Source organism: Ambystoma mexicanum, chromosome 2p (genome assembly GCF_040938575.1).
Source record: "Ambystoma mexicanum isolate Mex_15411 chromosome 2p, UKY_AmexF1_1, whole genome shotgun sequence".
Lineage (NCBI taxonomy): Eukaryota > Metazoa > Chordata > Amphibia > Caudata > Ambystomatidae > Ambystoma > Ambystoma mexicanum.
This window is the reverse complement of record NC_090923.1, coordinates 1,418,794,830-1,418,822,429: the sequence shown is the minus strand read 5'-3', so window position 1 is coordinate 1,418,822,429 and position 27,600 is coordinate 1,418,794,830. Positions and strand designations below refer to the sequence as shown.

Genomic DNA, 27,600 nt, shown 5'->3' with positions numbered 1-27,600 from the left:
TCGACTAGATGGGGACTGTGTCCAGGTGGCTTGCGAGTTGGTTGTTCCCACCAAACTCAAGGGAAGAAGGTAACCTTGAAGGGCTTCTCTGTCGATTGGAGTTTCAGACAATTCGGACCTGCAGCAGGGCTTCATCGGTCGTCTAGGAGTTGCAGCAGTCCTCTTCCTTCAGCTCGTCTTCAGTTCTTTCGTTCAAGTGGTCGACTCTGCTTTCCAAGTCCCAGAGACCTGCTTTTAAACAGTTTTCCCCCATTCATTCCAGCCTGGCTGTCACTCGCACAGCAGGGTGGCTGTCCTTGCTGGACAGTCAGCCGGCCAATTATGCCGGAGTGCATTCAGGTCTAAGCACAGGGAGTTTCGGGCACCTCCCTCACATTCTGTCCATCCCAGACACTCAGGCGCCGGAGGAGGGCTTCAGCACTGAAGCCCGCCAAAGGCCAATGAACAAAGGGACCAAACCTAGTTTGGCGCACAGAGACAAACACAAGAAGGACCTTTTCTAAAAGAAATGGCAAAAAAAGTTGACCGTAGTCTGTTTTTACAGATAGTTCTTAGGTGCCATATTGAAAAACATGGCTGACCCGATTTTTAGGTAACGTTGTTAGCGGTCAGGAAAAATCATGGTAGTTGATCTAAACCACTGCCACCAGCCATTTAAAGTAGGAAAGTGTATCATTTTACTGTTACATGAGTGTTTTGACTCAGGGGAAGCTAGGCAACCCCGCCAGCACTCTATGGGAAGATAGTGTGTGCTGGGTCAGTAAATTTAAAAAGACTAGTAAAGCCAATTTAGCTTTACAGGCTCTGGGAGACAGTCATTTTTTTTTTACAAGAGGGGCAGAGGACATCCCCTTAACCCGTCCCCATACATAATGTTACTATATATAATGTGCCAATGGCTTTTCCTGGCGACATTATGCATGGGGACATTATGTATGGGGACATTATCACCCAATACCAGTAATTCTCCGTCATGATCCTTCTTTTAACTCAGTCCTTTCCGTTCATCACAGTCATCCTCCATCAAAGTCCTCTGCATCACAGTGCTTCTACTTCATCACAATCATTCTCCTTCATCACAGTCCTTCATCACAGTCCTTCATCACAGTCCTTTTCCTCCATCAAAGTTCTTCTCCGTCCTCACAGTCATTCTCTGTCATCAGTCCTTTGTCACAGTCCTTCTTCTTCTCAGCACATCATAACCTTTCTCCTTTGTCATCGAACCTCATTACAGTCCTTCTTCTTCATCATAGTCATTTCTCTTTTCATCACATTCCATCATCACAAACGTCTCCTTCATCATAATCTTCCTCTTTAGTTTTAGTCCTTCTTCTTATCAGCCAACCTCCATCACAGTCCTTCTCCTTTGTGAAAGTCTTTCCTCACAGTCGTATCCACCCTCACGCTATCAGAGTCTTTTTCTTCAACACAATCATTCTCCTTTCTCACAGTCTTTCATCACAGTCCTCCCCCTTTGTCACAATCCTTCATCATAGTCTTTCTCCTTTGTTAAGTCCTTTCACTTTGTCACAGTCATTCTCCTTTGTCACAGTCTGTCTCCTTAGTGACAGTCCTCCTTTATCACAGGCCTTCACCTTAATTACAATCATAATCAAATTGTCATAGGCATTGTCTCTCAGTTAGTCACAATCTCCCACTCTCTAGCTTCCCCGTTGTAACAATTAAACTATCTTCTCTTCTTTTCTGTTCAATATCATCCTCTTTTGCTCACTCTGGCTCACTTTCTCTCTTGCTTGATGTCTACTTTTCATTATTACCATCATCATCATCAACACTTAACTGCGAAGCAATAGCCATTCCATTATAGCACTCCATTATAGAACAGTACAGTATCCTCATAGAAATATAAACAAAAATACAAAGGGCAGACCACAATACATGCAATAAGACAATCATACTAAAACACAAAAAATGAATATTACAAGTCCCATAAAACGACCCTCACATCACATTTTCACAGCCTTCCTTTTTTCTGTATAAGGAAGGGCTTAAATCATGTGAAATACCGGGCCACTACTTCGGTCACCCTCCAGGGTCCGGCTGGGGCATAATATTGTCTGGGCACCAATTAAAAAGTTGCCCACATTTGCAAATGGCAATTCCTTCCTTTTGTGATACACTGTTTGAATAGTACTCAAGGGGGAGTTTTTTGATAAAATGTGAGACAAATTGTGCAACTTCAAGAATACTTATTCAGCAATAATGGTCAAACCTACTAGCCGCATTGACCAATAAAGTTGCCCTCTTTGACCCCAAAAAACTGGCCCACTTTAGCATTTTGCGTTTTTGGTTTGGCCATTGCCCTACTGCCCTATATACGTCAGTCGGAGCCTGTCACCCTCTCATCTTTAGTTTATGTGCACTATTCGACAGCCTCCTAACACATTTTATTATTCTATGACCTAAAGAGAGCGACTGTAGGAGTCCTTTCCATCCCCATCTGCAATAATGTGGGCATAATAGTAAGACATGCATCACAGTCTTACCAGTGTTATTATTACACTCAGAGTCCGTCCGTAGGTGCCTTGCCCCACTTAGCAGTCACATAGACCGGAGAGAGGCTTTCCAATATAAAATGCAGAAACCACTTCTTGGACTCCTTTTGTATACATGGTGCCACATAAGCCTTGATCTCCCATACATTTTTATGGTTCAAATACCAGCACAGAATGTTCAATTTGTCTGGGTTACCTGACATCACCTCCCTTGCTACAATCAACTCTCTCTCTCTCTCTCTCTCTCTCTCTCTCTCTCACTTCCCTATGGGAATCCATAGCAATCTTAGCTGGAGACTCCCACATGGTTCCAAAGCCCAATGCATTTAAAGTTTTCTTAATGAGATATTCATACAACGCCCAATGTAACGAATAATGACCACAGAAAGCGTAATCCAATGTATAATTAGTAAGAGGGTGATACGATCAGCGATAGGGCACACCACAGTCTACTGAAGGTTCGTTGTGAAAATCTCGAGGCCGAAAATGCTACAGCCGAAAATACCACCTTTAAATTGCAATTCTCAATGCATTTATATGTGGGGGATATTACCTGCAACCCCCTTTTTTTTATTGATTTAGCTGATTACTCAACTTTTCAATTTATACAAAAAATGTTAACAGTTTTCAAAAATTTCAAAAGTTTAAATACAAAAATGTAAAATACAGAAATATAACATTTTTGGTTAGATTTCTTCTCATACCAATTTAAAAACCTTGCATGACATGATTCACAATTCCTAATTCATGATTCATAATTCATGGGACATGACTCATCGGATGCCACAGTCAGGTAGGAGTCAGTAGTAAAACTTGAAATATACAATGTTGTTATGCATAATACAGAGCGCATATATCTCATGGCCTCGGTTTCTCAATCTGCGCCTCTGGGTCGAGGGCGTTAAGAAATCCGACCGTGGCTATATGGAGAATCATTTTCATGTACTTAGGATTGTGGACCATCTATGTTCCAGTAGTATATTGGAAATTTCATGTATATGTTTGACAAAATGAGTAATTCTCAATTGACACAAAGCTGGACATTTCATGACAAGATGTTCAAGTGTCTCTTTCACATTTAATTTACGACAGAATCTGCACTGATTACTTTCTCGGCTTATTTGTTTCCGTTGAGCCAAGATGTCACGGGTTGGCCATAGATTCAAGCGTAAACGTAAAATGGCAGACCGTATTCTGGAATTCGGTGCTTTGCATAGGTATAACTCGGGAACACCAAGTTTTTTGTCACGAAAATGATTAGGATTAAAATGTTTATAAGTGAGACAAGTTATACGTGTATCAATCCAGTCCTGCATGAAGATTTTTCTTTTAGCAAGATCAGGGTTACTGACTTAATTGTCCACAGTGATTTCCGCTCTAACCATAATTAACATCACATATGTAATCCATTCTTGTACAAATTGGTGTGAAGAGTTAAACATGTAATTTGCTACTGTTGACAACAAGGTGTTTGTTTGATTGTAAACTAAACATTTGCGAAACAATGCACACAGTTGCCACTAATACTTTGCATGCAGAGAGGTGAGACCCAGTTCATATCTTAACCAAGATCCTGGAGTACATTGAGGAACTCCCAGAATCTGGCGCCAGTATTTAGCTTGTAATTTTTCAAAAAACTGATTTTTGATGGGGATATCTGTTTCTAAACCATATAACAGGGTTGGTGTCACTTTCTGGCGCCAATAGAGAATGGCAGCTGTAATAGAGAATTTGCCAAATTTATATAAAATCAGCTTGGTTTGTGATATCGCTGGGGTCACCTTGTTAGAAACAATTTTCATTTGCGTGTTTGCAGATGGTGTGGCATCAAAAGCTAGACCCAGGTAGGTATAATTTGAAACAATCTCTAAGTTTACATTTTTAATATTCCAGGCCATTTTGTTATGTATAGAGACTTTTGGAAAATATAGAACAATTTGGGATTTGTTCAAGTTTATATTGAGATCATTATTGTCAAAATACTGTGTAATAGCTGGAAGCAATTTTTGAAGCCCGCTGGGAGTTTTTGATATAAGGACAAGGTCGTCCGCATACCAGAGGGCTTGTATGGCCACATTGTTCAATTTTGGAGAATCAGAAACTACTTCTTTCAGGGCTATTTTTATATTTTTAATGAAGAAGTTAAATAAGGCTGAGGCAAGTATGCAACCTTGCTTCAAGCCGTTTTGCAGTTTTGATGGAAGCAGATAGAAGACCCATGATCGACAATCTAATCCTCACTGATGTTGCAGAGTGTAACGCATAGATGATATCGGTTAGGTGCTCTGGACAATGTGCTTCTTTCAATTTGTTGATTAATTTGACTCGTGAGACAGAGTCAAATGCAGCCTGTAGGTAAATAAAGGCAAAGTATATGGGTGTTTTGTTGGAGTAGGCTTGTTTTTTTATTGCATTTATGTGATAAGATTTATCGTTGTCCCCATTCCTGGAATGAAACCTGTTTGATTTGGGTGACGTTGCTGTGCTGTGTCGGTCCAAAGATTGAAATCTCTTAACACTAATCGAGTGAAAAATTTCCCTGGAGTGTCGAGGAAAGCTATAGGGCGGTAATTCAACGGCTCCCCTCTGTCTCCTTTTTTAAAAATTGGCACGATGAGCGATGTGCGCCAAGACATTGGTATAGCTCGAGTTCGTAGAATATGTTGGAAAATGTTGTGAAGTATAAAGGCCCATTGTCTTGGATGTTCTTTCACCATGTGGTTTGTTAAACTATCGGGGCCCGCCGCTCGAGATGATGAGGATCTTGTGATAAACTCTTCAATAATGTCTGGCGTGCATTCTATCTTCCATGGGGTTGAGGATTGCTTAATGTATTGATAGGTTTAAAATTGACCATCTCGATATAAGGTTGTAAAGTGCTTTATCCATTGATCTTCCGTTACACCATTTAATTGGGTATCAACTTGCTTTTGCCCTGTGGTTTAATTTAATATTGACCAGGTTTGAGTTGTATTCTTGTTGTTTATTAATGTCATGAAATTTTCACTGTCTCTTTGGAACATGAGGCTCTTGTGTGCACGTATCCAGTTTTTGTACTTGCATTTAATGCTGCTCTTGGCTTGTTGCCTTTCACTCAGTGGCAGGTTAAGTGTTGCTCTTAGTGCTCGCCTATAAATTGTCTTTTTTTTATGTAATTGACTATCATACCTATGCTTATGTTTTTTTTGGTGAAAAGCATGTATGTGATGTACATTCTTGAACATCATCAAGACGTTTAAATAAGAGTCATATGTTGGCTGAGACTCTTGTGCTTGTAAACTCTCATTCAGGGCCTTTAACTTGTCTTGCGTCCATCTGAATCTTATTTTGGTGTTGTTAATTATCAGATTTGGTGTCATCCATTGTTGTGGATGAGGATTAGTTTCATCTTCCCATGGCCAAGTGAGAAGCAAGATGTTGTGATCGCTTGCTGATTGTTTCAGGATTTCGAACTTTGAAGCTTTCATGAATAAATCCTCGGTCAAGAAAATATAATCAATGGTGCTTGTAGAAGTGCCTCTCTGCCAGGTCGGGTTAGACGGTATATCTCCTGGTAGAGAACCATTAGCCATATGGAATTTCCAATCTTTCATGAAACTTAGTCCTCTGCGGGTTTCTTCTAAATCATGCCTGATGTTAGAGGTCATGTTTTTTTAAGTTGAAATCCCCTGTTATTATAGTAACAGCGATTTTTGATGTTTTGGCTATTATCTCTAGCAGAGTGGCTACATCTCTATAGAAGATGTTGTTAGAAATTGCTGCCGGATTTCTATACAGGTTAGTTAGAGATATGTCCAAATTACCTTTAGGTATTTTTACCAGTTGCGTGAATTGATTTGGAGTTGCCCATTCTTGTAGGGTGAAGCCTTTACTGGTTTTGAGTGCCACTAGTAAGCCCGCCATTGGCCGGCCTTTTTCTGACTGAATAGTGGTAGAAAAGCTAAAGAGTGGTCATCCCATATTGGCTTAGTTACCATCCAAGTTTCTTGCAAGGCAACGATTTCAAAATTATTGAGATCATTGTTTTGATTTGTTTGTAGGTGGTTATGGCCTCATGAGTTCCATGATGCAAGCGAGACATTACACTTTACTGTAGACGGTAGTGGTTATGTTTTTGAAGGCAATGTGCAGAAAGCGCATGAACACTCTGGTTGGATTTGTTGGATCTTTTGAGATTGGTCTCGTGTTGCCAATTGGGCAGAGGATGTCTCAGTATTCCTTTCTGGATCTTGTGCAAGTAAAAAGCCCATCTCGAATAATGCCATTTTCGCTCTCCACAAGGTATTTAAGACTAAACCAGATCTGATCCACAAGCGCACAATGGAAAGATTAGTATTGCACAAGAATTCACTTGATCGATATTATCAGCTGAATAGATGTCTTCCAACTCATGAAGCTCGTTGAAGATGTTCAAAATGCTAGATCTACACAGATCATACTTTTCGTACGGAGCATTCCTGCATTTGAATATCAGCGTATGAAACTTCATAAAGCTATTTTTTTATGTCTTTCTTTGATTTTGTTCCATTATTGTCTTCTGGGAATTGTTCTGATCTAAGCCTTGACCCCGTTTTCTCATGCTGGATTTCACGATGTTCAGGGACAGGGGAGATGATCGAATGGCTCCTACAAGTTTCTGATGGACCAAGAGTGTTTCCTAACGTGTCAATATTTCTTTCCATTCGAGTAATTGTATCTGCAGTTGGCATCTTGGTAGGGTCGACTACTTTACAATTATTAAAATGCTGCTGTAAGTATTTATCCACCGCTGCTTTGATTTGTTCAGTCCGTTCTTGGATGTATGGCTGTTCGATTACCTCTTTGGAAGCTGGCGGTAAGGCATGGGTGGTTTTGAGGGTTTGTTTTGTATCAACCCATCCACTTGGTGATTAATTCGGTTTTTGATTGAATTCTCTGCCAACTCCACTAAGGCATTCAATGGTGAATGAGCGAGCGGGTTAGTTGTTGCTAGAGATTGTTGGCTATCCTTCTGCATTGCCGTAGGCTCGATTGGGATGGTTAAATAGGGCAGTATATCAACTGCCAGAGGATTGGTACTTATCAGAGGTTTTATTGATTGAACTGTAGGCAGAGGAATTGGAATAGATATAGTCTGGGTCAAATCTACCATAGGAACCCGAGTCTTCGGTTTCGCTGCTGTCTTTCTTGCCTTATTATTATTCTGATACGGCTTTGAAAGCAGAAGTTTTGTGCAGGTGTTAGGACGCGGTCACCTACTAAAAACTTCATAAGGTTCCATGGTAGTGGCTTGACGAGGGTTGGTTGTAGGACGGTCCACACTGACCCATGAAGAGTTCAAATCTTCGGTCACTACTCCTTCGCATTCAACCGGCCGTATGATTTGTGTGTAAATTGGAACAGCTGTTGGTATTTCATCTGGAGCACGCCTCGGAGAATGTTGGTGTACGTTTCCATCGTCTTTTCTGGAAATTGTTGCTGCATTGGATGTTTGCAAATCATTAGCGTTTGATTCCATCCAGGTAATGATTTTGTCAATTTGGATTGATTGTTGGTTGAGTTTACTTTCAAGTGATTCAAACATTTTATGCAGGCTTTTAATTGTTGAATTCACTGCTGTTAGAGTAATTTGTAAAAGACTGTCCGACAGGGTTTTCGTCGATTTAGCTACGGTGGTAAGACATTGTCGCGGGGTAGGTTGGATGTATGAAGCCGCGAGAGAGATACAGGAATCCATAGAGCAAGGAGCCCGATAATCTGGAGAGATGGAAATTGAAGAAGAGCTTATATTTGTAATACTGGCGTGTATTGAAATGTTTGAAAACACTTCATCATTTTCAGCATTTTCTTCAATCTGGGCTAATTGTTCTTTTTGTTGAGATTTGTGACAAGGTGATGTCACAGTCTGTAGCAGAGTGGTATCTGAGATGATTTGTATTGCACCTTGTGCATTAGTGGGCTCTGTTCCCGCCTTATCAACACTTTCCCCCTGTGGAGGTTGAGTCACCGATCGTTGTTCATCCTGTTTCGGTGTCTCACAGAAAGCACATATATCTTGATTTAGCTGTGGCGTTCTGGAGACAGGTGTTAGCGTTATCAATTTACGGGTTGCCACCTGCTCGACTTTTGTTGCTCATTTCCCTGCTTTTAACGTAGGTGATTTTGACATAGGTGTAAGCGGGAGTTCAGGCAATTCAGGCATGTCAGATTTAAGTGTGTAAGAACGCATGAGAACCAGAATCAGGCTCAAAGCCTACCCACTCTGACTTATGTATATTTAAATAATTGCAGTCGGTTACCTGATTAAATTGTGGATTGAGTTACGATTAATTATATCAAAATCCACGATATTGAGACAAAAACAGGTATGAATTCAAACCAGAAAAGGGTCAGCAAGCCCACAGCACCGCAGCTCCGCGACTAAGGGCCAAGCGGTACTTGAGGGTACTTGCTGCGGTGCGCGCGCGCGGTGCGCGCGGCTTCTCTCTTTTATACCCACCTACCAGTGGGTGTGGCACAGAGCCTAAATGGAGTTAAGAAAATACAATTAGATACTATATTAGGTGAAACAATAGTCCTTATGTATTTCTTGGCTGTATTCACCTTCTGGTAGTGGAAGTACACAGCATATAATGGTGGAAAAGTCCAGGAAAAACGTGGAGCAGGAGAGAACAAACTTTCGCTCTCCTGTAGACGCCGAGAGTGAGCGGCCAAGCGGTACTTGATGGTACTTCTGCAACCCCCTCATAATCCCCTAAAATATATATTACCATAATCCACCCCCCACATATAAATGAGTTGAAAATAGCATTTTTTTCGGCCGTGGCTTCTTTGCTGCATCATTATCACTGGATACCCTATAGAAGCAGGGGTCAGGTCAAAGCTAACATTCAACAATGAAAAGAGGCTTCTAAGGAAGCACTTTTCAGTAACTTGCAAGATAGCACATGGCGCATCACCATGCTTTGCCACAGAGACAAACTTCCATTTATAGCGTCTATGCAGTCGAATTCCCAACTGTCACACACCCCCCCCCCCCGCCTCCCCCCAAAATTGTCTATATAGTCTCAGAACCTCAGTGGCGAAATGGCCCAATTTAATCCCCCTCCTTTCCACCTGATGTCCATGTCCTTTTTCTGTTATCAAAATGGATGCCCAGGTAGACAACGCGAGACAATACCCCTCAACATCTACCATGTATACAGACACTCATCCTGTAACATTTAAAAGGGCCCATTACCATGCAGTCATTACAAAAGGCACCCAGAGGCTTATGTGTTGCTATTTTCACACAAAGAAGTAGCACAGCCCTGTCTGCAAAAAGCAGGAGCAGGACATCCTGACCCCATATGCTCGGCCCACCCATTTGCTGGCCAACCAGAAACTCCTCTAAATTATTAAAGAAAGGGTTAAATAGAGTGGATGCATGCACACACGACAGCCTGACACCAACCGTGCAGAAAATGCCTCATCAGTTCTCCATTCCGGTTGCATCCGACTCTTGCGACATTACCATCGTGAAGCTCCTCCAGTACCTCCACACAGCCATCCCGCAGGTGTTCCCTCCTCAGTGACTCCCCCACAACAACGCCCTGTTCATGCCGCCAAAAGCCGCTTTCAGGTCTACAAATCCCGTCCCCTCTCTTTCCCTGCATTTCACAGGGGAGTTTGGTGCCGGCTGGGATGGTAATAGTGCAGGAGTGTGCGTGAAAACACGACAGGCTGAATGGAGTGTCTATAAGGTGGCTGGTCCCTGAAATCATAAAATATAATGTTGTGAATGAGAATTTCACTCTGCTATGTAGAAACCACCACTGCTCGTCCCAAAGCTTGCATTTGTATCCGAGTGCGATATTTTAACATTTTGCAATAGGGGGTCCAGAGTCAGAGCCATGATTGTCTAGCAAATGGGGCCTGAAGCTAATGTAGTTGGGCCAACTCCACTGACAAAAATATCTGTAAATGCCCACAGAGAGCTGCTGAGTGGCCATTTACAGATTTTGGGTGGGCCTTGCCCCTCAGGCCCTCCCTGTCTACGCCACTACGGGGCTCTCGCGGCAGGAAGTGACATATGCCGGTCAAGTGGCACAGCGAGTAGTGCGCTCGCTTTGAGATCAGTGCAGAGTCTGCTAACGGGGCCAAACTCAGCCTTTCATCCTTCCGAGGTCGACAAATGAGCACCACACACCGTGGGTAATAATAAGCAGCGCTCAGACACCTGAGGGTTTGTAGCGCTATATAAATGCCAAATTATTATTATTATGCGTAAAGCTTAAGCTAAGTTATTAAGTGTTTCACTTTCCAACTGCTGCTTTAGTTATCCCATAGGTGAACGGTGAGGACCAAATGCTTCTTAGCTGGAAATGTGAATATAGCCTTCACACTCACAGGTCTTCTTTGGATCAGTTATTAAGAGCATGTTTACATAAATGTTGGCATTTTCTTTGCATTGGCATGACTAGAAAACTGAACTGATGCTGAACCTTGGTAGAGTGCAATATTCTCATCTTGCTGCAAATCATAGTTATCAAGCAGTGCACATGGTGTCATATCATGCATGTTTCTATTTTATTTCAGAGTGGTAGAGTCCTACTTTTTGGCCCTGTATAGTAAATGGATTGTTACAGGTTAGACTGTTCTGATGTACATTGTTTACCTCTTGGGCAACTGGGAATTAAATGTTTGTTGTAACATTGATGATGATGGCATACCATGCTGGATGGTACTAAGATCAAAATAATTGTACAGTTACAGACTGAGTATGCTGCATACTTAGCTACTCTAACTACTTCTAAAGTATTCAGTCAGAGGTTATCACCTATCAGAGGCTAATTGCTTATTGGGATGAGTTCAGGGAATTCTTCACTTCTCCCTTTTGGGGAGCCACCCCCTGTGAGGCTAGAGAGTTGAGCCCACCAAGCAAGACCCTCCCTAGGGGTCTGGGAAAGCGGGACCTCACTGGGAGTGACTACCCTCTGGGGGACCGAGAATCCCATTCATAAAAGAAACTCCGTAAGAGAAACATTGGCCCTCATTACGACCCTGGCGTTGGACCATGGTGCTAATAGCACCATGGTCCATGCCGGTAACTTACCGACTCCGCCATGGCGGAATGGGGAATTACCGCCCCATTCTGAGGTTGGCGGGGCGGTAATTCCCCATGCCGCCATGGCCCTTCTCCATTCCCATTTTTGCCCCATAGGGCTCAATGGGAATGGGGAAGGCGCTAAGTACGGTGCCGCAAATTGCGGCACCGTACTTAGCACCAAGGTCCCTTTGCGGGTTGGTTTTTAATGCCTGCAAAAAGCAGGCGTTAAAGTCTCCAACCCACAAAGGGACCTCATAAACAGGCGTTAAGGGTTTAACGGCGCTGCCACTGTTTACGGCGTTGTTAACCCCTTAACGCCTGGGTTGTAATGAGGGCCATTCTCTCTACGTATATATGAGTGGAAATGACTTCTGTTACTTGTGTTTTGCACTCCAACCCTGTTGATATTACTCCCATGTTGTTGGCTCTAGGTAATGCTGGAATCCCCTTGAACTCAGCAACTGACGAAAAACAACACGCCCACTTGAAGTACAGTGGCGAGAATAAAAGACACAAGAAACCTGGAATGGAGGCGGAAGAATCGTATGCAGAGGCGGGCCTCTGACATGCGAACGTCCTGGAGGGGCGCAGCCGCCCTGTGCCGCGGAGCCAGTGGTAGCATGGAGAACTGAAGAAGTGAGAAACCAGAAGGCCGGCACCAAGAAGAGCTATATTGCCAAGATAGAAACAGAGATGGAGGAATTACTGTGCAGCCGAGGTGGGCCTTGGAGCCGTGAACCAACGCTGAGACCAGGGGACAATGGAGGAACAAAGCCTCTGCTCTGAGTGTGATGAATACAGAAACTGACGCGACGGACAGGAGACCAACTGTCTTAACTGGTGGCATGACCACGCTGCAGACGTGGCAGGTCTGGGGCCCAGGAACCGACACTGAGACGAGGGAACAAGGCAGGAACGAATCCTCTGCTCTCTGTGCGAGGATTACTGAAACAGCCTCAGAATCCTCTAATGCCACACCGAGTCTGATCAAATGTAGAGTCCCCCAGGGCTCCTGCATTGTCCCTACACTATACAACCTCTACACCAGACCGCTGTTCCGTATTCTGGACTCACTGGGCATCTCATATACCAACTATGCAGATGACACCCAGGTGCTCATACCCCTATCAGGGGACTATCACACTGATACGGATACCCTCAACCTCATCTACTCCACCATTCAATCCTGGATGGCAGACAATTGGCTCTGTCTAAACAGTGAAAAAATGGAACTCCTGCTGATCGGGTCCCCCCTCACACTGAGCAAACTCGACAAGGAGTATCAGGCCTTCAATAGAGACAACACCTCCATCGCAGTATCACCAACCATTAAGACCTTGGGCGTATACCTAGAACCTAACATGACCATGGATAGGCAGGTCAATGCTATAGTTCCTCAGCAGCGTACCACTCCAAATTGATCAATGCGATCAGGCCATTCCTCAGCCAACAGAACTGCATCACCATAGCCAGAGCTATCATTAGCTCTAGACTTGACTATTGCAACGCCCTCTTCATCGGTACCTCTCACAGAAACCTTGCTAAACTCCAGATTGCCCAGAACAATGCCTTAAGGACCGCAACAGGCATCTCACTCAGGGAACACATCTCATCAAAGAAAGGGTGGTCTTCAAAACACTTGCCTTAACACATAAATGTCTTCACAGACTCGCACCCCTGTATCTCAAACAAAGGATCTCCAAACAAACAGCGACTAGACCCTCCAGGGCCACCTATGCCAACCGCATCCTGACTCCTCACACGTGTAGAGTGCGTGCTGGCGGCTCGAGCTTCCCAACAATGGCAGCCTCTCTCTGGAACAACCTCTCGAACGAGATCAGATCAATCGAATCCCATGCTGCCTTCCGCAAGGTCTTAAAAACTAGGCTCTTTGTCTAGAGGGCCTCCTCCTGTACGATTCGTAACATATGCTCCATCACTGAATGTTTCACACCTAACAATGTATAATAATGTTTCTCTGTAACTGTACCAACCAAAGCATACATTATATACTTCTTGGGCCGCTTATTGTAACCCTCAAGCAAGCCTTCTTTAGTATCCTTGACAGCGCCTCTATGTCCATGGGCTGCAGTGCGCTTTACAAATGCATAAATAAATAAATAAATAAATAAATAAATAAATAAATAAATAAATAAATAAATAAGGGCAGGAAAAGGAGAACACCAGAGACGCCATACAGCGGAGCACACCCGAAGGCAGAGAAGGTACCAGGGTTGCCCAAGGTCGATGGAGGCAAGTGGAATTAAACCAAGACAGAGGAATAAGTTATCCAGAGGACCAAGGGGGCCTGGAGAGCCCTTCAAATATAAGAGACATTGCTACCAAAATGGAACCTGAAGGGTTCAATCAATCTATACAAGGCACAATATTTGAGGAAAGAAAAGGGCCCGGTTGGTGGAAACGGACTAAGGGTGCAACCCCTCCCCTTCAAGAACTTGAGACATTTGGTTTATGCTCCGAATTGCACTTTTTTCCCCGAGACACTTGAAAGAAGACTTGAACAGTTTTCTTTTGTGTACTGTTCAGAGCCAACCTTTTATCCTAAAGCCAGTAATTTGGGAGAGATCCAATTTACACTCGTCCGACGCAGCAAGAGCTGGGAGGTACCAGGTCTGGCTCATTTTTATGTTTTTTTAAGTGGTAGGGTCAGATAGTGGATAGGATTTGGATTGAGGACTATTTTTTGGTTTTGACAAATTACCAGCAACTTTAATTTAGTTTGTAGGCAGGAAAATCCCTCTTAGCGAAAGGGACAGATAGGCATTTCCCTTTTTTAGTTAAATAAAACCCTTGAAATGTTAACCTCCAGTCTGACTTCTTCTTCTGGTCCGCCACATTATCTAAAAACAAGCACTTCAATTAAGCTTCCAAATTCTTTGAGCTTGGAGGAAGATTCTTTAGGGGGACAAAACAAATTGACCTCAATAAATGTAAAATGTAATGAACAACTTCAAAAGACAGAGCTATTGGCTTTGTCAATGCAATTGTTTTTTAGTTATTGCACAACATAGATGATGTATCTGAAATAGCCATTAAACAACAATGGACAAAGAAAATCATTTCACTGAAAAGACAACAGAGTTCATGTTTTGTGCTATTTTGTGTTACCACTAGCTGCCTTTCATGCTTACACACGGTGCAGGCAATACTGACTCTTCCCAGTGAGCGGCACCATCCAGTGAACCTGATGTATTGCATGTCATTATAAACGAATCACCAATACAATACAAGTAAAAAATAATAATGGTATAGTCTTACTTGGACATATTCTACCCTGCGCTACGAGAAAAAACAAGGCATTTAGCCTGCTGACACTGGGAAACCAGAGGCAATGAATGCATAAACTCCTGCGCGCCCAAAACTAGGGAGCCCCTACATGTGCTGAGTGCCTGGCCCGACATACCAGCTGTTGCACTCATGGTGGATTAAGGTTCCAGCCGGGTAGTCTATCATTCTTTCGTCCAGCGTGAGGTTGGTAAACCAGGGTACAGTTGTCTCTGTGAGGAGTGAACACCTGCATTCTTCAAGGTGAACACATTCTCCATCCTGGAGCACCTGCAGGACACAGACAAAAGTATAAATAGCACAATCGGCTTCTGTACTGTACAAACAGCCCCCCATCATCATGCAGACAAACCAGCAAATAAACCATACTAAACTGAGTACAATGAAACCTCGGTATTGCCCAAATTGACCTTTTACAATTGACCTTTTGCACAATTGACCTAATTATAGTGGTCCTAATGAACCTTCTGCACAATTGACCTTTATATTATTTTAGTTATTTTATATATGTATTGGGTTGGTTTTGGATTACAAATAATATAAGGGGATAGGGTGGAGGGTTGCGGGGGGTTTTGGATTGGGATGCGGGTTGCGGGGGGGTTTCCCCCTGCATATATGTCCAAATTGACCTTCTAAATTAGGTCAATTCTCCCGTTGTCAATTCTCCCGAGGTCAATTGTGAAAAGGTCAATTAGTATACAACCGAAACCTCAACTGAATTGCCGAGTTCATTCGGTGTCAGGTCAGCAACCCACACCGAAAGCATGCCCACTCCATTAGGCACACTCTATGTATAAGAGCAAGATGAGGAAGCATCAGCCTTTGGACCTGTGTGGAAGGATTGGGCACATGTTCCAGGCAGCAGCTCTTCTACCCCAGAACAGGAAGGACATGCCATTTAAAGTTCGTCCTCGCTCCACACCCCAGATCAAAATGAGCCCCTCCTCTTCCCAGTTGGAATAAAGCAGTGTGTCCAGGACAGTCCTGATCCAAGTGGTTGGTGTTCTCCGCAGTTCCAGAGGCATATATTACTTACCTGTCAGTGTACATTTCCAGTATTGGTGTCTTTTATAGATTGCAATATTTTGTATATTCCCACCTCTCATTAAAACTGACATGCAATATAAAGAATAATTTGTGATACTACATATGCATAACCTGCAAAACAAAGGAGGTGATGGCTGGGAGGTTTATAATTAATCTTAACCACTGACATTGTTCTGGGCAACCCTCCAAACCATCGTTCTTCGCCTGCCAAGCCATTACAGAAAGGGGAAAGACCACAGGCATCCCTCAGCCTCATTGGTTGTCATTAGTGAGGTGTAGCTTGAGTCTCTAAGCTCAGCAGGATCAGGACTCCACGTCTGGGTATATCTGTCTCACTTGGGAAGTCACCCTTAGTGGGACAGGGATGCCTAGATGTGCGTTCTGTGCCTGCTGGTGCCAGAGACCCAAGCTACTCCTCACTGATGATGCCCAATGAGGCTGAAACATGTCTGGGGAGGCTCTTGGTGTCGTGCAGAAGGGACGTGACCTAGTAGTTTTGGCTGGACGGCCTCCTTTGGGGTGGAACGAAGCTTGATTTGCGTATGGTCTTTTCGAACTTCTGTAATAGCTTGGTAGGCTGAAAAACGATGGTCTGAAGGGTTGCACAGAACTCACCCCGCTGGTTATGACCAATGTTCCCTGTAATTATCTTTCTAAGTACGGAAATAGTTGACTTTTGTGCGCACATTAATTTCCATGTGCGCAACTGCCTAACGAGGTAAGCCACTTTGTGAGCATGTGCACTTAGTGAGCATCATCTCTGAAGAGAGTTTGGAAGAGAATTTCCCCTTCCCAACTGCTGTATTTCTTTACAAATTAGTGCAAAAGGTGCATTTTACAGGACTGTTTCCAATGATAGGAGCTAGAAAAACAAATAGTTTATATGTGATTTATAAAGAGAGCTCATCAACCAGTCCAAGCCTTCAAGATCTGCCACAGTACCGAGCCAAAGTACTCCTGCGCAGAGAAAAAACGCGTATGCACAAAAACAGCACTGCATGCTCAATATAAACAATATGCTTAATTAATGTGTCGACACTGCTCAGAGACTATGCAGAAAGTGTTCATGCCACTGGGGAAAACACTGATATGCATTACAAAAACAAATCTCGCTTATTATAACTGATGTGGCAGGTAGAAAATTCAGACAGGATACAGTATTTGCAAATGGAAGTATGAGATCTAAAAGGAATGTGCCATAAAACATGCAAATAGGAGTTCATATGTCACTTTAATAAAGTACTTTAAGGGTCAGGAGAACATGCCTCTCGCAACAGGTGTAATGATAATAATTGCTTCAGAATAACTGCACAACATAATATTCCTATCCACGTTATATTGTCATGTGAACAGAGCAGTGACAAAACTTACTCAAAATCATCCTTACAACTAAGAGGAATACACACGACCGATTTGTACTCCCTAAAAACAGGAAAATGGGCACAGCATAAACAGAAAACAATGAACATATTGGAGCCTACGCCCTGCTTCTACCCACAAAGCTCCACTGATATTTTTAAATCGGTGACCAGCTGGGCAGTGACAAAGGAGGGAACTTAATAATATTATTGCAGGAGGAATTTTAAGGGGAAGTAATGTCTAGTAATATGCATAAAGTATTCCTATTGGTAACGCTAATGCCTTTGTTCTTCCTGTAAAATCTTTTGATTCTAGGTAAGGAGTAAAATCGTATCAGAGCTCTGCTTCTAAACCTGACATAGGAAGTGAAATGACAGGGCACACAATACAGCCAATAACTTTGTCCACCCTCAGACTAGACAGAATTCAACAAGAACTTTACTGAGGTTTTGTATGTTGTCTTGTTGAAGAAAATTACATATATTTGCCTTTTACTTTAACAGCAGCAATGCTCAGAGGTACAACAGATTGAGCGCCTTCTTCTGTAACTAGGGACCCTTCTTATGCTATTCGCTCTTATCAGTTAAGGAAGATGCATGGAAATACTGGAGGCAATACACGCAATAACACTTAATTATATTGATATGCCCTCAGCAGCTGAGCAGAGAAAGCAACAGAAGGTACAGCTTCCTAGACTGTTACTAGAGTGTCCTATCCTTTGGCAAACAAACAACACAATTCCTTCAATGTACTCTACTGCCACAATGACTGATTTGGTTCTTGAAAGTTTCTGATTTGTTCTTCACTTAGAAGGATTGTCCTCCTGTGCCCTTCCCACCTGTACGCACCCCCGGCTCCTTTGCTAGCCTCAAATACAAGTTGCCAGGGCTCTGTAAAAAGTGAGGGATTGCAGCATGATATTAGGGGGGGTTTAAGAACATTTCATGAATCTGCATGTACATAATTATTTTGCAGAACATACAAGATTGTTTGCAACATCCCCCACTCTAATATTGTTGGGTAGGATTTTACAAGCACTCAGTGAAACCGTTTTAGTATAGCAGAGAGTTACCATATCATTTTTTAAGGTCTATGCTCAATGGAAAACGTGAAGATTTGGTGAAAAGCAATGTAGCCCTCAGAATAGCTGTTGCCCTAATACTATGTACAAGTAATGCCAGGAATTGTCCACACCCATTATCCCTCGCAGGCCAATTAAATGATATTGCAATGTTGTTCTTCACTTCTAGGGTAATGTCAGCAATGCTGAAGTAGGAGACACAGAGCATGACATTTATCTACTTAAAATGCTTAGTGAACGAATAAATATTTGAATTTTATAATGTGTTAACCTGCATAGTGCTTGTGTGGCATATGTACTAAGGTACTGTAGGAGGCATAGAATGAGGTTACACATCCAAGTAGTCTCCTTACTAACAGTCCATATCTGACATTTGAGCTAACAGTTGTGTTACATAGAGCCTCATTATGACCCTGGCGCTAAGTGTTTAACAGCGCCGTAAAAGGCTGTGGCGCCGTTAAACACTTAGCGCCTTACTACGAGGTCCTTTTGCGGGACCCGACCTTAACGGCTGGTGTTCACCAGCCGTTAAAGTAGGGACCCGCAAAGGGACCTTGGTGCTAAGTACGGTACCGCAATCTGCGGTACCGTACTTAGCGCCTTCCCCATTCCCATAGAGCCCTATGGGGCGAAAATGGGAATGGGGAAGGGCCATGGTTCAATGGGGAATTACCGCCCCGCCAACCTTGGAATGGGGTGGTAATTCCCCATTGAACCATGGCGGACCCGTTACAACACCGGCACCAACCATGGTGCTAATAGTGCCATGGTTTAGCGCCGGTGTTGTAATGAGGGCATTGTGTGGGTGACGCTTTTGTTAAGGCACCACGAGTAACAGACATTCTGGTACTTGAACATGATTCATATTACTACAAATATAAAATAAGTGATGTATGTACAGGTCTCGTAACCCTTTCACAGAGCCAAGACAGGCAGTGTCAAGGTTGTCCGGTAATTCCATAAAGTGAAGGTGCGTCTTGTCAGATTGCCTTGTCCATCAGATGTGGCAGTCGCTCGCACTATCAGCATAACAGAGCAACCATCTTGTTATGCTGACAGTGCGAGCGAGACGGCTGCTGCACTACGCGCTTGGAGTTACACCCACACTTACGGGGATCCGGCCATGAACCACTGCACCCGGAAAAGTGTTTTCATCACAAACAGTGAACCGGAATGCTTCAGTAAAAAACAACTCAGATGGACTGACATCACTCTGGGCCTAAGGTTGGATGTGGAGACACCGCCACATCTGATGGACAAGGCGATCTGACAAGACGCACCTAAGCGACAGGTCCTGAAAAAGATGATCTGAATGAGCAAGTCATAGCTTAGCGGCTCCCCCTCTAACTGGTTCTTTATCGCCAAAAAACTGGTGTCATTTGATGTCAAACAAAAAAAGAAGGAAGTATATTTAGAAAACAGGGTACCTAGCATAGATGAAACTGTTGGCCCATCACATTTTTCTTCAATCACTTAAATCAGGGGTTGTTCACCTTCAGTTATCTTAATTATACTTTTTAATGTTGGGTTGAATCATACATTTGATCCAAACACCATGCACACACTTCCTGGAAGGTAAATAAAGTAATAATACGGCCATTGTGCCCTAAGGAAATATTGCCTGGAGGAAATGTCCATGGAAGAAAGTTGGACTTGGCTTAACTCTTTTAGCCCTTGGTTATTACTATAACTGTGTGCATTGTAGATGCAGGGACGGTTCTCTTCTTTTCTTTCCTATTAGATAGGCGGCACACCACCTCTGACCCAGGGACAGGGATACCCTATAGGTATAGGGTGTTCTTCCACCTAGGGATATTGCAGTACACACATTAATTAAAAACCAAACCAGTATTACTAGAAATGTTGTTTTCTCTCCTACAAGTGTTCTCGACCTTTTTACCCAGCAAGCCGATAAAATCTGGTTAAAGGCCACATTTTCTGTAATATTCCTCTTTTGATAAGATAGGTTATTTATAATGCGTTTAATACCCAGAGGTTTCTAAGCACAGAACTGGGCATCGAACCTGTGTTGCTCCGTGTCTTCTTGCTTCCAAGGTGACCACGCTGCCCCTGAGCTATCCTCCCGAGACAAAAGTGTGAAGTGCAGCACTCCCAGAAATAATGTGATGCTGATGAGCTATCACATATGAATTAAGTTGGCTGATTCAGAAATGGTATTGAAATCAGTTGACAAACCCCAAAATGTAAAACTAGGTTCTCACAAATTTTAGATTTTGGGCTTGTTTTTTTCCTATGTGTGAACTGTCACAAAGGAAACCAGGGACCACACAAGCATCAGAAGTCAGGTTCATGAGTTGTTTGAACAATCATGCAAGAGTTGGTGCAACTAAAAGAGGGGTGATCATTGACAGAGTCCAGTCGAGTGACCCAATACAGTGTATTCCCTGCTCTAGGTGCATTGCTGGTCCTGAATCCACAACGCCCAGGCCCTAATCAGAAAAACAAGGTTCTGGGGTGATATTCCAGGTCACTGTCTAGCAGGATTACACACAGTCTTAGCGATGTATAATGTACCCATGCACTACTTTCCTCATGGGGTTCAGTCCTCCAGGACCTTGTTCAGTACTGGTTCCTTGGCCATGTCGTCTCCTGGGAAAGAATGATGGCCTCCGGTGATGGTTCGATCATTCGACTCCTTAGGGCCCGGATGTGCTCCACATAGGGCAGGTACATAGACCCCTCTCGTGCCTCTGGTGCTTGGTTGCCCTTCTCTGGGACAACTTGGGTTGGTATCCAGACCACCAGGGTTTTCCTGGTTTTGGTTATCCTACCCCGCCCTGCCCCCACCCACAGACATGAGTGCTATGTTTAGGGTTCTTGGAGTCGATGGAAAGGGCTGTTCTCTGACACCCTACTATGAACCCCTAACTCAGTCTCTTTGGTGTACATCTCTTTGGGCCCTGGGATATGGTGCCCTGCTTGATCTGCCAAATTTAGTGGATATAATATGCCTGGCTCACTTCAGCAAGGGGACGGGGATGTAACTCTCCTGCCTTCCTTCCCCTTTTCGGTCCCCGCTGGCTGGCCTTTGCAGCTACCTCTCCCCAGGTCTTCCACGGGCACACCACTCTTGCCTGGACTTATGACATGGTGTTTCTATCGCTGTGGTGCCCTGGTGCCAATCCCCTCCTGTGCACTGGCCTCACGCAACAATTATTCTCCTGGTCTAAACACCACAGTACATGGCCTCCTGCTCCTCTTCTTGCACCTACTCCGAATCCTCTTACAGCTCTTGTTCCTAACCCTCCACCCTCTTCTGTTCCTGTTCCCACTCTTCCTGCTCCTTGCTGTCACTCTGTCTCTCGCTTATGCTTTGTCGGCAATAGAGGGACGTCCTCTCCCACACACTGCTACTGGAGTTATGGCCCGTTTATATTGTGGATAAAAAATTGATGAAATGCTGGCCCATTCATTCCTGATTTTTCTTTGTCCTTACTGCCCCTGGGCAGGGGTAGCCACCTCCTCCCCTCAGCAGCAACCTCTCCAATCCCCTTCCAGTTCCAGAAGTCCAGGTTAGGGTCATTGAGGAGAGTTTGCGTCCGGCCCCTTCGCAGATCCGTCATGCGCAGTTCAGTAAGGGGAGTCATGATAACATCCGATGGCACTGGCCGTCCTGCTTGGCATTTGTGAAATTGCTCTAATTCGCTATCCCTGCGCTGGATAGCAGACAGGTACAGTTCGCGACCATGCAGGAGGAACAAGTGTCCACTTTCAATCTCTATTATGGGTTCCCTCCATTTTGTTTCAAGACACTGTGCGTGATCCATGTCAGGCATTGAGCTCTTAATGCCCAAAGAACTGGAACTCCTGGTGGAGCATGGTTTATGACTTACTACTTCCAAAGGTGGGTAATACCCAAAAAGACAGATTATAAAAGACTGAATGGGAGATTTTATTGAATTTTGGCTGTAGTAAAATTGGTACGGCCGAAAAGTTTGACCAAATTTCCCATTTGGTGGAGGGCCCGCACCCTTGTTCACCATAATGTCAGTGAGGGTGGTGGGGGTGTCCGCTGCAGCTGTTTGCATAAAGAAAAAAATTTAAAGAAAAAAGGACCCTGCGGCGCCCGTTCCTGATCATGGAAGTGAGTGGGAACAGGCGTTGTAGCGATACAGCGAGTCGGCAGCACACAGGGAAGTGTGCTCCCACAAGGTAAGTAGGCGTTTGGGGAGATAAACTATTTGTTTTGGGTGGTTTTACTGTAATGGAAAAACACTTTTTTTCCGGCCAAAACCGCTACAATCTTTTCCATCGTGGTTTTTTCCATTACGGTACAACAACCCAAAATCACAATGGTGGGAAGGCTGGGAGAGCTCTGGGGGATCTGCATCAAAGAGCGGGTGGCTCCTCCTCCCTCACAGAGTTCCCCAGACCCTCCCCTTGTGGTGCAGCTAAAGTCACTTTGCCACAAAACTGAGCCCACAATTTTCAGTCTTCATTTCTCAGCCTACAGCAAGTTACTTTTTTCAGTAGGGCTGATGGTCATATTCTCCAACATTCTAAATTATGTGATTGAATGTATAAAAAGGATCCTAATTTGAGCTGAATATTAGAATTCTAGTGACAATCAGCACGCTTGGAAAATGTCTACCCTCTAAGTGCAGGAATGTGAGGTAAATGTAAACTAAATGTGAGAGTAAATGTCAAATGAAGTTGCTCAGTACATCCTTGCGTCTTCTGTGAAACATGGCTTTCTTGTCATCTAATAAGATTCATGAAACAACAAGCCTGAAAGTGCTCAATCCCAGTGTGTGGAGGTGTTCCAACATCACCAGCTGAAGGGCTGTGTGGGGCAATGAGAAGCATGTCTATACAATGAGTCATCACATTTCACAGATCCAAATCCTTACTGGCTTTCCGAATCAATCAAGCCTGATGGAGATCAATATCCCAGGTGACCCAACGAAACATCGCTAGAGCCATAAGGCAGGCCCAATCAAGATTTACCTGTCCAGCGGGGCAAGCGCATCCTGGCTCACAGGTCTCGTTCAGGCACTCCGTGCCAGGCTGCAGGTCTGAACAGGCACGCGGGCAAGCGTTGGCACAATCACTGTACACCTGGTTTGCCGGGCACTCTGGAACAAGGGTAAAAATGGTGACATTATGATTAAAATGATTGCATATTTTACTTTGCAATTCAGTGTCCAGGTGATTTCTCTTTATGCACCCAGCACAACCTCATGTAGGTCACGATGTGCCTGCCTGTGATCAATCTAGGGTCCTTAACTATATTGTCAACTTCTTTAAAAAATGTCATTTGTCTTTGCAATATAAAATGGAATGTACGCGCTTGCCACAGTTCTCCATGCGTTGCTAATGCGCTTCTATGTCTTTATTTCCGCCATTTTGTCAGTGGTGTTTTGTATATTTCCTGCATCCCCTCCTCGCCAGTGTTGTCACTCCAGCTCTTGCCCCAGAAGTTCAGTGTGGTTAAACCATGCTAACTCATCGCGGATATAAACGAGATGCTCCTCCCTTTTACACCTAGACGTCAGTGTGAAACAAGAATTGACAATGCCAACAGTTTTGGCTTCCGAATAACTGAAGGGTTAAAAAGAAAAATTATGCACACAAAAACAGAAGGGCTAGAAGGTTTTGAACTAATCATAACCACACAACCACGCCCATTGCCCCGAATAACTCTCCAGACCATCATTCTTAAGACTGCCAAGCCACGACAAAAGGGGAGAAAGACCATGTGCAAATCAGGCTTGGTCCCACCACTAACAGGGCCGTCCAGCCTTCCCTGATTCGTCACATGCCTTCTGCACGGGACCACAAGCAACCCCACAAGTTACGGCGTCACTGGTTATCATCAGTGAGGTGTAGCTTGGCTGTCCAGGCCCATCAGCCTCGGGACCCACGCCTGGCCTTACCTTTCCTACGTGGAGTGGCAGTGCCAGATTGATTTGCATACAGCTGGTTCTCTTTTGCAATGGCACAGACAAGCTAAATAAAGGTGGTGCGGAAATTTGCCCAGAGCACTGCAAGTGGTTATGATTATTTGTAAAGCTTCCACCCACCCCTTTTTTGGTTATAAGAAGAAGCATTTTACCAGGTACTTCCATAATATGCAAGATACTCATGTTGCAGGTATGGCTAAAAAGGCCCAGGTACTCACATTACATGCTAGACCCTGCAGTCCAATTCCAGGTAAAGACATCACATACAGGTTGGCACTAAATGCCAGGAAGGGCTGGCGCGGACTTTACATTGTAGGCACTCTCATCATGTGCCCGGAAGTCACATAAAGCCTCCAATATCTCACAACATCATGGCCAACACACCCCCTGATGTGGCACCTTGCCTTTCCAAACACTCCTGACATCATAAAATACATACCTCACAATAGTAGGTTGCACCCTACCCACGTGCAGCACTTCTTCTTCTACTTCCTGGCCTTCCCTTGAGACGGGACCCTTCTCTGCGCTATGCCACTGCGCAGGGCACCCACGCTCTGTATTAATAAGTTGCTGATAGCCCTGGTACAGAAACCTTGGCCTCTTGGTAATCCAGGGTTCAAACCCTGACTAAAGCTCCCAATGCAGCAGGGCATAGCTGGACTGTGCCAAGGTGTGGGATGATTCACTGGCCACCATGCCTTACTGTGCAGCTGGCACATGCTGCCCATGGCCCCTTAGCAGCTACCTCTGTCCTCTTGTTGGAGGAAAGCAGCGCCGCACATCAAAGTTCATCTAATCCACCTACCCTTCACACAGATAGCTCAAGTGGACCATCACTCCACTTAGAAGCACAGCCCTATAGTTCTCCATTACTCGGGGGTGCACCACTGGTATCGCTGGAAGGCGGAAGGTACCAGACAGGTCTCATGCAGTGGGTCCGACTGGCCACGGGGCGAGCAAGCGGTAGCGGGGTTACTGTGCACATTTCAATAAAGAAAATAGAAAACAGGGGTTTTGAGGTGGACTTTTCATGTGCTGCACTATTTTTTTACTCGGACCTATGGGATACATTGTCATGTGACGTCATTACCACTGTGACTTAATTGTAGTATGGGACAGTAACCATGTTTTTAATAGAAGTAAAACTGCAGGTATCAGGCTACGAAGACAGCAACTCGACTGCAAAGGCTTCACACACCTGCCCTGACAGAGAGGCAGAGAGAGAGAGAGAGAGAGACTGACTTTAGGCTGGGCATAATTCACCATAAAACTCATGTGACTTAGAGGGTCATACATTATGATATGTTATAACGCGCTTAATACTCAGAGGTTTCTAAGCGCGGACCCAGGGATCGAACCTTTGTTGCTCTGTGTCGTCTTGTTTCCAAAGCGAGCACGTTGACCCTGAGCTATCCTCCCGAGACCATAATGTCCTGGAGGGCCGCATGTCATGCACTACTGCTCTATAGACTGTAATTAGGTTATTCCTGCATACACCAATGGCACGGGCTATTCAATCCCAAATATCCCCTTAGACCACATACCCCCTGTGCTCACTTGGACCTAGCCACGTAGTGTTGCCATTGATCTGGCTGCAGATCCTTTCACTTAGGGTGTGTTGCACTCCTTCGGGGGTGAGCTGAACTCTTTAGCCCCAAGCCTCACTCCCCCCCCCCCCCCCACAGCAGCCCAGTTCTCATCCCTCACGGTCAGGAGGCAGAGGAGGAGGGTGGATGGTTAGTATGCCACAGGGCCTCTATGCACAGGGATGCCAAGGTGCCCTTGCTGCATGGATATTGGTGCACCTGCCTGATGAGGCACCCTGTGCCACATGAGGGTGTGGGCGAAACAGTTGGGCAAAAGCAGGTCCAGACTATGGGCATGCACGTGAGATCCAGGCTCTCTGTTCCACACTAGGGATCCCTGCTGCCAGCCATCAGGCGGCATAGCAGGAGGGCACATTGCCCGGAAACTCCCAAACTCCACAGTTAATGCAGGAACTCCATGCACAGGGCTTCCAAGAGGCTCCGTGCTGTGGCGGTGTTGATAAGACTGCCAGTGTGGATAGCCTGTCTCACACTAGGACCCATGCAGATGAGATGACCCAAAAAGGATGGCAGTTGCTCTGACACTGCTTGCCACTCTAGTATTCGACTTCCACCTACATCAGAAACTACTGAACGCCGGAAACACATGTTGGGATAGTTTGATGATGTCGCTGCAGACCAAGCACTCACTGTCTGCCTGATCCTAAAATGGCTACTAACCGAGGCACAATGAAGTACAACCAACAACACCCTGGATCTACCTCTGACTCTTACATGTCAAACGTTGTCTCCACACATCCATGGCATTCATTTTGGCTAATCACAGAGTGAGGCAAAACTAAACAAAGGGGACGGCACCCATGAACATTTCAACCCAGAACCAAGTCACCAAAGCCTCAAAGGAAGTGATATCATTTGGGGCATAATGAGACAAGGATCACTGGTGGTGGGCAATAAAACCAAGTTAAACATAGAACACATCAGCAAAGCTCCAGGGACCATTGTATGTGTATCGCACAAGGTGAAAACAAATGCACTCAAAGCTGCTAAAAGAAATGAAAAACAAGATGAGAGAACTAAACTGCAATTGCACAATCAATACAAACTCAAATGATTATCCTGTTATTGGTCTGAGAAAAAGACTGAACATATAGGAAATCATAGCTTGGACACAAACATGAAAGGGGAGTAAAACAGTATGGAAAACAGGTTGATATGCACAGCAAAGTGAAGAGCACACATCAGTGCAAAATAAAAACAAATGAACAGACTGCAGGAAAAGAGGCAGTCAAAAAGTCAAAGTCTGCTAAGAGGACAATGGTACCTGGTGTGCAGTTGTGTGTGTTGCAGGACTTGTGGAAGACCAGTGGAGTGGGGCAAGGCTGCCCTCCCGGTTCGCCGGAGTCGAGGATGGTCCGATTCCTCTCCGACACACCTCCTCCGCAGGTGGAACTGCACTCGCTCCAAGGAGACCACTCGCTGACCATGCAATCCGCTGAGAGCAGAAGAGAGAAGATGGGGTAAGAACAAATCCAATGGGAGAGAGGGGGAAGCAGGAATGCATTGTTCACACGCTCTGCCTAAACTCCATCATTGCCAAGGAGAAAAGCGCATGGAAAGAAGCGAAAAAGAGAACTTCGACTCGAATACTCCAGTCCACTTATATTATGAAAACAGCTATAACAAAGCTTGGAACAATGTTAGTATTCAGAAAACAGAAGTAGCTAAGTCTTGAAATGGGATGCGAGAAATC

General features: G+C 44.4%; 1 protein-coding gene across 1 annotated transcript in view; it reads right to left on the bottom strand.

Annotated features, from left to right (window-relative positions):
- The window catches only part of LOC138567897 (SCO-spondin-like), a 1,036,222-nt gene that overhangs the window by 77,989 nt on the left and 930,633 nt on the right, over nucleotides 1-27,600 (bottom strand). Inside the window, exons 103-105 of the mRNA XM_069646396.1 lie at nucleotides 27,172-27,342; nucleotides 23,345-23,472; nucleotides 15,008-15,159 (exon numbers count right to left, since the gene is read on the bottom strand). Of these exons, the coding sequence (XP_069502497.1) occupies nucleotides 15,008-15,159; nucleotides 23,345-23,472; nucleotides 27,172-27,342 (451 nt within the window). The remainder of the gene's footprint in view (nucleotides 1-15,007; nucleotides 15,160-23,344; nucleotides 23,473-27,171; nucleotides 27,343-27,600) is intronic.